Source organism: Palaemon carinicauda, chromosome 28, assembly GCF_036898095.1.
Source record: "Palaemon carinicauda isolate YSFRI2023 chromosome 28, ASM3689809v2, whole genome shotgun sequence".
In the NCBI taxonomy this organism is placed as follows: Eukaryota; Metazoa; Arthropoda; class Malacostraca; order Decapoda; family Palaemonidae; genus Palaemon; species Palaemon carinicauda.
Genome location: NC_090752.1, coordinates 60,297,223 through 60,312,244, shown reverse-complemented (window position 1 = coordinate 60,312,244; position 15,022 = coordinate 60,297,223). Strand labels below are relative to the sequence as shown.

General features: G+C 40.1%; 1 protein-coding gene across 7 annotated transcripts in view; it reads right to left on the bottom strand.

Annotated features, from left to right (window-relative positions):
• Nucleotides 1-15,022, bottom strand: part of LOC137621628 (breast cancer anti-estrogen resistance protein 3 homolog) — a 335,690-nt gene that overhangs the window by 27,738 nt on the left and 292,930 nt on the right. For all 7 annotated transcript variants that reach the window (XM_068352086.1, XM_068352085.1, XM_068352087.1 and 4 more), the window contains one exon: nucleotides 4,034-4,100. In XM_068352086.1, coding sequence (XP_068208187.1) covers nucleotides 4,034-4,100 — 67 coding nt within the window. The remainder of the gene's footprint in view (nucleotides 1-4,033; nucleotides 4,101-15,022) is intronic.

Sequence of the window (15,022 nt, the reverse complement as noted above, 5' to 3'; positions counted from 1 at the left end):
TGGACATCTCGCTAGTAAAGTCTAAAGCGTATATATGTACTGGGCATCTCGCTAGTAAAGTCTAAAGCGTACATATGCACTGGACATCTCGCTAGTAAAGTCTAAAGCGTATATATGTACTGTGCATCTTGCTAGTAAAGTCAAAAGCGTATATATGTACTAAGCATCTTGCTAGTAAAGCCTAAAGCGTATATATGTACTGTACACCTTGCTACTTAAGTCTAGAGCGTATGCATGTACTGTACATCTTGCTAAATGTAAAGCGCATTCATGTACAGTACATCTTGCTAGTTAAGTCTAAAGCGAATGTATGTACAGTGCATCTTGCTAGTAAAGTCTAAAGCATATATAAGTACTGTACATCTTGCTAGCAAAGTCTAAAGCGTATTCATGTACTGTACATCTTGCTAGTAAAGTCTAAAGCGTATTCATGTACTGTACATCTTGCTAATAATGTCTAGAGCGTATACATGTTCCATACATCTTACTAGTAACGTGCATATGCAGTTTTTAACGTGTCTATGTGTTAACAAAATGTTACCTTGTAAGTACTCTCTTTTCCATTATAAATTGCAATATATACATATATATATATATATATACACACACACACACACACACACATATATATATATATATGTATGTGTATATATATATATATATATATATATATATATATATATATATATATATATATATATTTCTTTCCTCGAAGAAATTCAATACCTCGGGAGAGATTCAAGTTATCAGTAAGTAATCTCTCTCTCTCTCTCTCTCTCTCTCTCTCTCTCTCTCTCTCTCTCTCTCTCTCTCTCTCTCTCTCTCTCTGAGAGCCAGAATACTTTTTTATCTCTCACATATGCATTTAATGTTTTGAGGAATAAAACAGAGAGTAAACTACATATTATATTCTCAAGGTATCCACGTTCAGTATTAAATTATGGAAAACTATTAAAATTCAAAGGCAAAGTTTGCGAAAAAGTAGCACGTACATATGTTTAAATAAAGCAAAATCTATATAGAAAAGAAGCATGGCATTGAAAAGAAATAACTAGCATGAATAGTTCCAAATAACTGCAATTAACATTAACTATCTTACTGGACCTGTCATTGGAAAATCATTGTAATTGAAATACTTATATTTCAACACCGATTATTTTAACACTAAAGGTTAGTTAGATCAATTAACATGAATATTGAATATTTATGATAGCAAGAAAATTGTATTTTCATGTAAATAAAATTGTGGCTAAACCACACTTTACTTTTACTAATGGTTGACTTTCCAAGCTATTCCCCTCCTTAAAAAAAAAAAAAAAAAAAAAAAAAAAAAAAAAAAAAAAAAAAGGGGGGGGAGTGCTTCTGGTGCTTATGAAGTAATAAAAAAATGTATTTTCAAATAAAAATATCGTAGGATTCGATCCAATGCCTCTCAGTCGAAAAATTGCCACAATGTGTGAAAATCAACAGGAAAAATATATAATTACGAGAATACCTTGAGAATCTTTCACGTCTCCACAATCTACATATTTCCATAATCAGATCATTCAATTCATGTAAGAATCATGTTAAAGATGTTTTCACAGATCAGTGTTTCTAACTTAAAAACAAATTTAGAAAAAATAATAAAATTGTCATTTCTATATTATAATAGATATTATAATGTACATACAAAAATGTAAAATATAATTTGTAAAGGAATATTCATTAATAAAAGAAAAAAAAAATCATGAGATTGGAGGCTGCAACAAATATATTTTTGCGGTCAGTAATTTCATCTTATTGCAAATTCGTTTCTTGATTAGATAGCTATCTACCCTCCCTTTCTTTCACTCATCTTCATTATCAGTTAAAAAAAATTAAGATAAAAAAAAGCATTCGCTGTTGCTTTGGGAAGCAATGTGGTCTAAAGGAAAGATGTGTAATGCAAAGCAACAGTTGAAACTGCAGAGGTTGTAGAAATGGTTAGAAATGGTACCAGTTAGTTACATTTCTTAACAGGACTCCCGTAACCCCCCCCCCCCCCACCCACCCCCACCCAACAGCCCACTTCTAAAAAAGACCTTCCATGTCATCAAAATGACCCCACAATGACTGAGCGCATTGTGACATCTTTTTCCTCTTAGTCTCGTTTTCAACAGATGTAAATTAAATTAGTTAATTACTACAAGCAGAGCTAAAAACTACTTTTGAAAAAATGCATCATATGTAATGCCCTGTATATAATTTTACAGATACAAAAGCAGACATACAGAAAGATGAGAACTTCTTATTTTACAGACACAAACGTAGAAATACAGAAGAATGAGAATTTAGTCTACAGACACTAACCTAGAAATACAGAGGGCTGAGAACTTGTTATTCTACAGACACAAACGTACAAATACAGTAGGCTGAGAATTTGTTCTACAGACACAAACTTACCAATACAGAAGGGTGAGAATTTAGTCTACAGACACTAACCTAGAAATACAGAGGGCTGAGAACTTGTTATTCTACAGACACAAACGTACAAATACAGAAAGCTGAGAATGTGTTATTTCACAGACACAAACGTAGAAATACAGTAGGCTGAGAATTTGTTCTACAGACACAAACGAGAAATACAGAAGGCTGAGAATTTGATATTTTACAGACAAACGTAGAAATACAAAGACTTAGATTTTGTTATAATCTAGATTTCACGTTACTGTACTCTGGAGAAAAGAAAGAAAAAAGAAAAAAAGTTTATAGCAGGTAGCGGATATGAAGGTTAACCGCATTATTAAGATAGTTTGAAAAAAAATGGAGTTATAATATCCTCTATAAACTTCACTTGTAACTAAACTCACTGATTTGAAAAAGGGAGATGACTATGTAAGTATAAAATTCTTGATAAACCTCACTTATAAAACCAAAAGAAATATCTTTAAAAAGGGGCTGGGGTAATTTTTTATCAATATCAAATGTAATACCAAACCAATTTTGTTTCAATAGTCAGCACATAATGGAGGTATAAAATTCTTAATAAACCTCAATTATAATTAATTAATTTTTCAATAAAAATCAGTACGATATTATCCATTAAAGACGGAAGTCTATACATTTCAAAAAGATCTTTAGGGAGAATATTTTTATCGTTAAATATATAAAGTACAGTTGATACTCTGTACAAGGTCTGATAATTGTTTTTTTTTTTTCTTGTAAAGTTGTCTTTAATATTAGACGAGTCATGCTTCTTTTTTTCTAGTAAGGACTAAAATGGCTAGACAGGTTACATTTTTTGTTTTTTAGCATTTGCCCGAAGCAAGATTATCATGAACTCTCTTATAAGAAACCAAACACAATTAAGAAATCTCTAGCTTATCTTGGTCAACTTTCACGAGCTTCCATAACCAATAATGATAAATAAAACACTATTCTCCCTTTAGAAGAGAGAGAGAGAGAGAGAGAGAGAGAGAGAGAGAGAGAGAGGGGGGGGGGGTTCACAAGCTTCTATAATCAATAATAAAACTACTCCCCCTCTGAAAAGAGAGAGAGAGAGAGAGAGAGAGAGAGAGAGAGAGAGAGACGTTCACAAGCTTCTTCTATAATCAATAATAAAACTACTCCCCCTCTGAAAGAGAGAGAGAGAGAGAGAGAGAGAGAGAGAGAGAGAGTTCACAAGTTTCCACAATCAATGATCATAAACTTTAATCCCCATTTGGAGAGAGAGAGAGAGAGAGAGAGAGAGAGAGAGACGTTCACAAGCTTCTTCTATAATCAATAATAAAACTACTCCCCCTCTGAGAGAGAGAGAGAGAGAGAGAGAGAGAGACGTTCACAAGCTTCTTCTATAATCAATAATAAAACTATTCTCCCTCTGAGAGAGAGAGAGGTTCACAATTTTCCATAACCAATGATCATAAACTCTAATCGCCATTTGGAGAGAGAGAGAGAGAGAGAGAGAGAGAGAGAGAGAGAGAGACCTAGCTCTAAAAAGACCGACTTTGCAATCCTGCCCAAGGCAACTTCCAATGTGATGAAAACTGCATTTCTATTTGCTGCTACTCACCATTTTGCCAATTGTGTTGGGACTCAAAATAGCTGCCTCTCTCTTCCTGGCATTTCTTCTATAAGCTCTGTGGAAAAAGAAACACATTCTGGTTAACAGTTCGGTGAAAATAGAAGATTTTCTTGTAGCTTCGCTAGTGATAATAATAATAATAATAGATTCCTACTGGCGTAGAATATTTCTATCATTTCTCACTGACGTCAGAGAATTTTCATTTTAACTGACTTCCAGGTAAGAGAAAATGAATTAATTTTTAAAGGCTCTAAAGAAATCAAAGGATTGTAATTAACTTTTATTGACTTCGATGAAGTAGAGTTTTAGCTGGTTGGTAAAAAGAAGATTCTTGAAACTTTAAGTTTTTTCCTATCCGAAGTTTGAAATTGAGTTCGATATAGACGTCGTATATAACAAGAAGCAATTATCTACTACTACTACTACTACTATTAATAATAATAGTAGTGGTAATAATAATAATAATAATAATAATAATAATAATAATAATAATAATAAAAATAATAATGAAGATCAAGAAAAATATATACCGTCTTTTAAAGATGAATTTCCAAATAAATTTCTAATAAATCAATTTAAAAATAAGCGAATAAAGGGTTTAATAAAAATAATAAGAACAAAAATAATAATAATAATAATAATAATAATAATAATAATAATAATAATAGATTAGTTAACAAGCAACAAAAAATTTATATGAAATTAAGCAAACCTATATTTGCATAACACCGAGACATACTGATTGACAGACGTGTTCAAAGGCACGCCAGAGGGTAACCGAATCCAACCCTTTAATTTAATTCTATATCTTAGTAACCCTAGGATTCAGAACCCACAAAAACTGACACCCACCCCCCTCCCGCAACACCCCACCCGCAAGTGATATGGCAGGCTTTGAAGGCCCCCTCCAAACCTGCAAGTGATATGGCAGGCTTTGAAGCCCCCTCCAAACCTGCAAGTGATATGGCAGGCGATTTTGCAGCATCGAACACCCCCCCCCCCCCTCTTGCCATTTCTCATCCCGCACCACCTACGTAAACATACCGCACGATCTATGATCAAGGTCAGCAATCAAGTTTGGCAGGGTTAAACACTGGCCCCTTCTCAGCTATCAGGTTCGCAGGGATGTTAATACTCTCGTAGATATGTCAAATTGGATCTCTTAAGCTGATAGGAAAGATGGGTGAAAGAAGAGTGAGGGTAGTTAGCTAGCTAGCGAGCCACGGTAGGGAACAGTCTAGAAAGTTGGGTGAAAGAAGAGTGAGGGTAGTTAGCTAGCTAGCCACGGTAGGGAACAGTCTAGAAAGTTGGGTGAAAGAAGAGTGAGGGTAGTTAGCTAGCTAGCCACGGTAGGGAACAGTCTAGAAAGTTGGGTGAAAGAAGAGTGAGGGTAGTTAGCTAGCTAGCCACGGTCGGGAACAGTCTAGAAAGTTGGGTGAAAGAAGAGTGAGGGTAGTTAGCTAGCTAGCCACGGTCGGGAACAGTCTAGAAAGTTGGGAGAAAGAAGAGTGAGGGTAGTTAGCTAGCTAGCCACGGTCGGGAACAGTCTAGAAAGTTGGGAGAAAGAAGAGTGAGGGTAGTTAGCTAGCTAGCCACGGTCGGGAACAGTCTAGAAAGTTGGGAGAAAGAAGAGTGAGGGTAGTTAGCTAGCTAGCCACGGTCGGGAACAGTCTAGAAAGTTGGGAGAAAGAAGAGTGAGGGTAGTTAGCTAGCTAGCCACGGTCGGGAACAGTCTAGAAAGTTGGGAGAAAGAAGAGTGAGGGTAGTTAGCTAGCTAGCCACGGTAGGGAACAGTCTAGAAAGTTGGGAGAAGGAAGAGTGAGGGTAGTGATATAATATGCAAGAGGTTGCAGTGATTAAAAGACAGGTCTTGATGGCTTGAGTGCTAGGTAGAGACTGCCCTTTATTCATAGCTACATGGGACTACATGATACCACATCCCCCTTATCACATACAAAGCATTGATTACACATAATAACTAATCTGGCATATAAGTACAAAGAAATAAACGATGAAAGTTCCATATTCAAACGTATTCCATTGTTTTCATCCCTTCACAATAAACATGCATAGTACAATTTGTGATTGTGGATAGTAATATAAACATAATAGCTATTATCTTTGCGGACTTTGGTCCGAATAGTGTTGGTTACAGCAGGGCAGTCATAAATATAAAAATAAGTGGCAAATTATAATTTTTTTTTTTTCTTTTTTTTGATGCAAAGAACAACACCCAAAATATATTAAAACAAAATGGAAACCTGATACACATGTAACGAGTGTTCGAAATGGAGCCTGTTCTCCAGTCCGAGACTCGTAAATTTTCAAATAAAATTCATTATTCTGAATCACTTATCAGTCCTGAGACTGATAACTTTTCTTGAGTTTCAAACTCTGGTAACGACCTCTCAGAATTTTCGGTCATGAAACGAGGGGGGGGGGAGTTGTATATTATTATTTAACTTAACACTTTATGGGAATTTACGGTATGTGACCGCGTTACTTTCAATATATCTGGATGGGGTTTTCACCAGCCGGCCTGACTTGGTATACACCGCTGTCGGGTCTGTAGTGTTATCACTAGTTGCGGGTCTTTGGTGGGTTATTTCGGTCTCACTAGGTGGCGGCAGCGATATATCGGCGGGTCGTGGTGGAGGCTGTGCTGATGATGTTGGAGCCTGCTGCCGGGTGTTGGGCGGTTCTGTGTTTGTCGCGAGCGGTGTCGGACGGATGTGGGACCGGTTCCTCCTGAGGCACGCTCCGTTTTGGGCTTCCACAATGTATGATTGGGGTTCTTCTGACTTACGTACCACTCTGCCTGGCACCCATGTGTGGCAGGCCTTGTCGAATATTCGGACTGGTTGTTCGGGTTGGAGGTCTGTGAAGTGCCGTTGTGTCCGATTTGGTCCTAGGCGGTCCTGGAGGTGGTTGCGGGTCGTGATGTGTGTGAGATGTGGTTCGTATCTGCCTGGTAGGTCAGTGGTCACATTGCGACCAAACATGAGCTCTGCGGGGCTGGTTGTCTTATTGTCGATCGGGGTGGCCCGTAAGTGGAGTAATGCAGTATGCATATCACCACCTGTCTCAAGGCATTTTTTGATAATCGCCTTGCATGTTCCAACTGCGCGCTCCGCGAGGCCATTGGACTGAGGGTAATGTGGGCTTGATGTGATGTGCTCAATACCCCAGGCTTTTGTGAAGTCCCTCATGGCTGCTCCCGTGTATTGAGGTCCGTTGTCTGAGACCAGGGTTTTGGGGCATCCGAACAGCGAACACAGGAATTTGAGGTGATTGGCCACACTTTCAGATGACAGGTTTTTTAGTTCGGTGACTATCGGGAATTTTGTGAAATAATCAGTTGTGATCAGATATGTCTTGTGGCCAATTTGGAAGATGTCCGAAGCAATTTTGAACCAGGGCATTGGGGGAATGTCATGATGCGTGGTTTCACTAGGACTTTGCTGGGGCTGGTACTTCTGGCATATGTCACATGCCCTGACCTTGTCCTCTATATCCTTTGCAATGTTGGGCCAGAATACACACTCCCGTGCCAGGGCTTGTGTTTTTGTGATCCCTTGGTGGGACCGGTGGAGCTGGTCCAGTATACGGCCTCTGACCTCTTTGGGGATGATAACTTGTCGCCCTTTGAATATGACTCCGTCTTCCACGGCAAGGCATTCTCTGTATGAGAAAAACTGGCGGATATCGGGGTGACAGCCTTTTACTGAGGTAGGCCAACCCTCGATGATAGTATGCTTGAGAGTGCGCAGCACTGGGTCGGTGTCAGACCTATGGCGGACCTCTTCCAAAATCTGGGGACCAAATTTTATGAGTGCAACTGATATCACATCGATGTCATCTAGTTCCAGTCCGTCCACTCGTGTATCCAAAGGGATTTCCTTGTCATTTTGTGGGTTAGGAAGGCGTGATAGGGCGTCGGAGAGTACAAGGGTTCGTCCTTCCTTGTACTTGACCCTCATGTCATACCCCTGCAGTTTCAAGAAGAGACGTTGTAGTCTAGGTGGGGCACTGATCAGTGGCTTCTCCCAGATATTAACGAGGGGTTTGTGGTCAGTGACAGCTTCGAAGTCTCTTCCGTAGAGGTAGGTATGAAATCGTTGCACGCCGTGTACTAGTCCAAGGGCCTCTCGCTCGATATTGCTGTAATTTGCCTGCGTTGGTGTCAGGGCTTTGCTGGCGAAGGCTATTACCTTCCCGTCTTGGATGAGGGCCGCCCCGAGGCCTTTTTGCGATGCATCGACTTCAAGAGTCACGGGTCGAATTGGGTCATAGTAAGACAGCGTGCTTGATGGGGCTATTTGGCGTTTCAGGTGTTGATAGGTGGATTCATGGTCTTCTTCCCATTGGAAGGGCACATCTTCCTTGACCAGATCTCGAAGTCTTTGTGACTGAGCTGAGTAATGTGGTACATAGGGGCTGAGGTAAGTCATTACTCCCAGGAATCTCTGTAGTTCCTCTTTATTGGAGGGTGACGGCATGCTATGCAGGTCGTGTACCTTTGACGGGTCTGGCATTATGCCCTTGCTGGTATAGCGTGTTCCGAAAAACTCGATTTCTGGTTTTGAAATGGAGCATTTCTTCGAGTTTAGGCTGAGTCCGTGTTGGGCTGCACGCTGCATGAACCCCATCAGGTTTTTGTCGTGTTCCGACTGGTCTTTCCCACATATTGCCACGTCATCAGCGATGCCAACAACACCTGGGAGATTCTCGATGATGGAGTCCATCCTGGCTTGAAATATGTCCTGGCTTACATTCAGCCCGAATGGGAGCCTTGTCCAACAATACCGGCCGTGTGGTGTTCGGAACGTTGTCAGTAGTTGTGAGTCCTCGTGTAGCGGTATACTCCAGTAGCCTGCTTTGGCGTCTAGCTTGGAGAACACTTTCGCTTTGGAGAATACCGGGTTGATCTCTTCTAGAGTGGGAATCTTGTGGGGACATCTTTTGAGGTTTTGGTTGAGCCGCTTGGGGTCCAGGCAGATCCGTAGGCTTCCATCGGGTTTTGTGACATACACAAGGCTGCTACACCAGTCTGTGTGTGCCGTTACGCGTCTGATAACCCCCTCTTTCTCCATAGTGTCAAGCTCGGACTTGATGCGGGGCTTCAGGTGGATACTCACCTTACGGGGCGGATCACAGAAAGGTATCGCGTCATCCTTGAGGTGGAGCATCGCGGGCTCTTTTAGTTTGCCGATACAGTCAAACTGTGCTGGGAATTGTGCTTTTAGTTGTTCGACTGACCTAATAGGGCCTTGTTGGCTTGGTTGCTCAGGTATTCCAGTAACGTCATTGACATTGATATCCACAATACCAAGTTTTTGGCATGAGGGAAGGCCAAGTATGGCTGGACCAGACACATCAACCACGAAGAACTTTTCTTGCGAGAATGCTGGGTTGCTGAGTTTGCGGACGCTGAGCATTAGTGACCCTAGGCAGGGAATATTGTCGCCACTGTATGATGTTAGTCTTACTGACGGTTCTGGGGATAGTACGAGGCTGGTGGGTGCATCACCAAACATTTGCTTGTATGTCCGCAAGGGCAGCGTATTGCCACCGGAACCTGTGTCGATTTTGAGTTTCAGGGGCCCATAGGCTGGGGGGTTTTCATGCTTGACCATGAGCTTTGAGAATGCTTCTCGTTTCGGTGCCACTCCTATGTCGGATATCGTTATCATGTCGAAGTTTGGCATATAATCTGTTTCTTCATCAAGATTAGGGTTTTCATTAACCATGACTTCGTGTTGCCTGTGGTTAGGAGCCCGATTCGGCCGTCGGTAGAAGCGCCCTCTTGTCTTGCTCTGACGTTGTGTCTGCTGCATGTTGTCTCCTGGCATTGTTCTGCCTCCATCAGTTTTGCGGCACATCTTTTTCCAGTGCCCCTTGATGCCACAACCACTGCATCTGTCATTGTAGGCGGGGCAAGACCTTATGGGATGGCTAAGCCCACAGTTCCAGCAGGGATTGTCCGTGGTTTGTAGTTTGTTCCGTGGCTCGTTGCTTTCCCTTCGAATTGCATCCACGTTGGTATGGCTTGTACTTGTGTTCTCAGAGCTCATCTGTATGGAGCGTAATGATGCCGTGGAGGCCGCAATGGCCTCGTATTCCCGACCTCTCTCTAGAACGTTGCTCACAGCATAGCCCTTCGGTTTAGTTAGGAGTTCTTTCCGAAATTCTTCGAATTGTGTTCGTAGTATGGTCATTTCGATAAGTCGTTCGTTGAGTTCTCTGTCTTCAAACTCGCACTTTGTCGCTTTTTCACGGAGTCTGGCCAGGAATTGACTGATTGTTTCAGCAGGTTTCTGTTTGGTATTTGCAAATTCGAGGCGGTGAACTCGGAAATTTATTTTCACCGTTGCATCAACCTCACTTTCAATAAGCCTCCATATGTTCTGCGGCACACGTTGCTCCTGTTCAGTGAGGCCGCTCGCCAAGATACGCCTCATGCCCTCATCGCCGAGGGCAATTTTAATTTTAGTTGCTTGCTTGCCCGGGTCTGTGACTTCCTGGTCTTCGAGGTATAAGTTCATGCGCGCCTTGAATGCACGAAACGACTCTGCCAGGGGCTGGTGAGCCCAGTCCATACTTGGGCATTTAGGCTGGGCCATGATTGGATTTGGTTTCGAGTGTTACACAATAAATAGATAGTGATTGGATTAATAACACAGTTTACGGTTCACAAAGAGACATATAATGAGAGTATGGAAATCACTACAAAAACTTGTCACTGGTAGCCGGCACGGTTTTCAGTTTTGTTTACACTGCTGAATGTACGTTGTTGTTTGGCTCATTTTGTGAAGTAGTGCGTGGATAACAATGGCCAAAATACTTGTAAGTAATCTATTCACAACTTTCTTCACTATTCTCACTGTAATCACTGTGCACTAATGTCCATTCTATGCCATATCCTGACTATATAGGTTATGTATGGTTGTTATCTGGGCCGATATGACAGTCTTTGTCTGGTTGCTGTTGGGTGAAAATGGCGTCTTCTGCAGCCACTGGTAATAAACTCTGGCTGATTATGAGTCCTCTTCTCAGTTATTACGGACAGGAGAGGTATGTAAAGTGTCTCTATGGTCCGGGTTTGTTGATGGAATGGCGTGGGGTGCGTTACCACGCTGCCACCATGATATAATATGCAAGAGGTTGCAGTGATTAAAAGACAGGTCTTGATGGCTTGAGTGCTAGGTAGAGACTGCCCTTTATTCATAGCTACATGGGACTACATGATACCACAGGTAGTTAGCTAGCTAGCCACAGTAGGGCATAGTCTAGAACATTAAGTATTAGTAAGAGTAATGGAATGTGTGGTTTGACCTTTTGGCCAAAATTAGGTTAATTTCCGGGTAAGAAGTCTTCATCTGATGAATCGTCTTCTGAATTGGATCTGTGATTTTAAGCCAGGGGCCAGGAAGACCATTCAGCGTTCATATGCAACAGGGGATAGACCCCGCGGGTATAGAATGATGGATATTTTAACAGGTTGGTCAGCAAAATGGAAGGACACAGGCATGGAGATATAGTAGAGTACAAAATGCAGAGCTCTGTAAGAAGGGAGTACAGATGGGGAAGAATCTCATGCCTACAGCCCACCGCTTCTGTCGCACTAACCCACTACGGCACATGGGTTATTTTACTCCAAGACGCGTGGAATTTCAGGGACTATATTCAAGGGGGTAGCCAGGATTTATGTCTCCGACTGGACTTGCACCATCTGGGCCTGCTGGGGATCTAGGGAAGTTGAAAGGCTTTTACCTCACCTTTATCATTATTCATTTCACATTTTTATTTGCATCTGTTTCCATAGAGCACTATTAATGCTTTGTCACTGATTTATTATTATTATTATTATTATTATTATTATCATTATTATTATTATTATTAGCTAAGATACAACCCTAGTCAAAAAAAGCAAGATGTTATAAACACAAGGGCTCCAACAGGGAAAAATTGCCCAGTGAGGAAGGGAAACAAGGAAATAAATAAACGCTAAAAGAGGTAATGAAAAATTAAAATAAGATATTCTAAAAACATTAACAACATTAAAACAGATATTTGATATATAAACTATAAAAGGACTTATGTAAGCCTGTTCAACATAAAAAAAAACATTTGCTGCGAGTTTGAACTTTTGAAGTTCTACCGATTCAACTACTCGATTAGGAAGATCATTCCATGTCATAGGTCATAGGTCAATGGATAGCCGTGACGTAACATTAAGTACAGTTTTAGGCCTTGTATGGCGTACAATACTATAGTCATTTTTTTTAATGAGGCGCATTTGCACTGATTCACAGCGGTGCCCTTTTAGCTCGGAAAAGTTTCCTGCTATCTGATTGGTTAGAATTTTCTTGTCCAACCAATCAGCGATCAGGAAACTTTTCCGAGCTAAAAAGGGCACCGCTGCGAGTCGGTATAAATCTGCCACACTATAAAAAGAATTGACTATAGGTATGCAATTCATTCTAAAAGTCATGCCTTCTCCATCATGAGGCTCAAAACTACTCAGTATTCTAGAAGTTTTATTCCAGATGTGACCAAGACGTGGAATGTTTTTCCTAATCAGGTAGTTGAGTCGTTGGACCTCAAAACTTCAAACTTGCTGAGCATATTTTTTTTTTTATGTTGAAAAGGCTGACATAAGTATCTCTTTTATAGTTTATTTACGAAAGATATATTTTAGTGTTGTTACTGTTTTTAAAATAGGTTATTTTAGTGGCTCATTTTCTTGTAGTTTGTTTATTTCCTTATTTCATTTCCTCACTGGGCTATTTTCCCCTGTTGGAGCCCTTGGGCTCATATCATCCTGCTCTTCCAACTAGGGTTGTAGCTTAGATGATGATAATAATAATAATAATAATAATAACAACAACAACAACAACAATAATAATAATAATAATAATAATAATAATAACAACAACAACGATGATAATATTATTAATAATAATAATAATAATAATAACAAATATACAAATATGAGAAACGAATATAGATATTCTTGGATTTGAATTATTAAAAGGTTGAAGAATATCAGAGAAAGGTTTAATCAATTTGCTTAGTTAAGAAACCTTGGAATGAATTCAAACTGTACTTAATCAACAAGCCATCCAAGATAAATAAAATATGGGTAAAACTTTTGTTTGGTACTAGTACACACACACACACACACACACACACACATATATATATATATATATATATATATATATATATATATATATATACACTCTACCTAAACTTACAGCCTTACACCTATGTATAATAATTATTCAGCGTTACCAAGCCAGCTAAAGCTATGTATTACATATTTTAGCGTACATATTTTTAGCTTTATCCCTAAAAAAAGCTATTCAGCTAAGTTGACTTTAAAACCAGTTTGCATTACCTATTTCTTAAACCACCCCCAGGCACTTCACATAAGTAAGTAACGCGGAAACAGGCGATATCACGAGTGATATTAGGAGTTATGCAATCTACTTTTACATGGCAACAATGCTCGCGGGCGGTTACACTACAGAGTATGAGTGCAGTGTTGCCAACTACGATTTGCATGGGATTAAAATTCGGAATTTTAACCCCACCCAATGCGTACTAGACCACCGCCCTGTTCCCAAACCCACCCACACACACACACCAGCAAACCTGCAGAGTAGACGGCCCACACACATGCATACTTCCTCATAATACAGAGAGAGAGAGAGAGAGAGAGAGAGAGAGAGAGAGAGAGAGAGAGAGAGAGAGAGAGAGACCAGTCCCAATTCTCGATCGAACAGTGGTTGAAGAAGAAGCAGCTTAGGATGTAAACAAAGACGCGAGAGAGGTACTGCACCGTAGGCGCTCATAATGAATACGTAGTCAAGGATGCCAGCATAATGTTCTAGACCGTATGTGAGATACTGCTAATGATGCAAGGATTTTGGTCCACTTATAGCAGCCTGCTAACCCCCCCCCCCAACCACGCAGCCAATCATCAGAATGATCATTACGAGAGCCATGGAGAGTTGTGTAGGCTTATCTTCGCGGACTTAATTAGGGATGTATAATGAAGATCAAAAAAAGAAACACTACTCGGGCGAAACTAGTTTTGAATCTCCGTTTTATATCTTTTTCCTTTTTTGATAACTACTTTATCGAAACCCTCTTCTTCTGATAATAAACTAGAAATCACTAATAGTTTAAATAGAAAACATATCAACCGTACTGACGATTCCAAACACAGACACAAATAAGATATTCCAAACAATATCAATTTCTATAGTAACTTTTCTTTTTATTATTTTCTTAATACACATATTTCTAAATTGAGATTCAAACAAAATTATAACTATTTTGTATATTTTTTTTCCTTTAGAGGTTCTGATAAAGGGCTTCATTGGCTCTACCATTTTACCTAACACTGTCAAGTATAACCAAGGTGCTTCCAACTCTGTCAAGTAAACCCAAGGTGCTCCTAACAGTATCAAGTACACCCTAGGTGCTCCTAACACTGTAAAGCCTGCCTGACACTTGCGCGCATTTTTGCCACGCACTGGCACGCATTGATGCGTGCCAGTGTGTGCCACATGGGTTTTTTCCCACACTGTTCACGACCAGTTCACGACACGTTCACGCATAGTTCACGACAAGTTCATGCCACGTTCACGCCATGGCACGAATTGGCACGCCTAGTTCACGACAAGTTCACGACACGTTCACTCATCTTTCCGCATCGTTCACGCCAGTTCACGAATTGGCCACTCCATATAAAAACGGGGCTTCTCCAACCCGAGGACATTCTTGGATTGGCTTCAGAAGAGACAACAATGCTTTCTGTCAGAGACACCATTGCATTGAGGAGAAGAAACGTATCTTTTTCGTTTGTATTTTTTGTTGCCCTTTATTTTTGTTTCAATAAGAAAACATTTGATTTACATATAAATAGCAGACATAGAATATGTACAAGTATTAAGAAAGCATTTT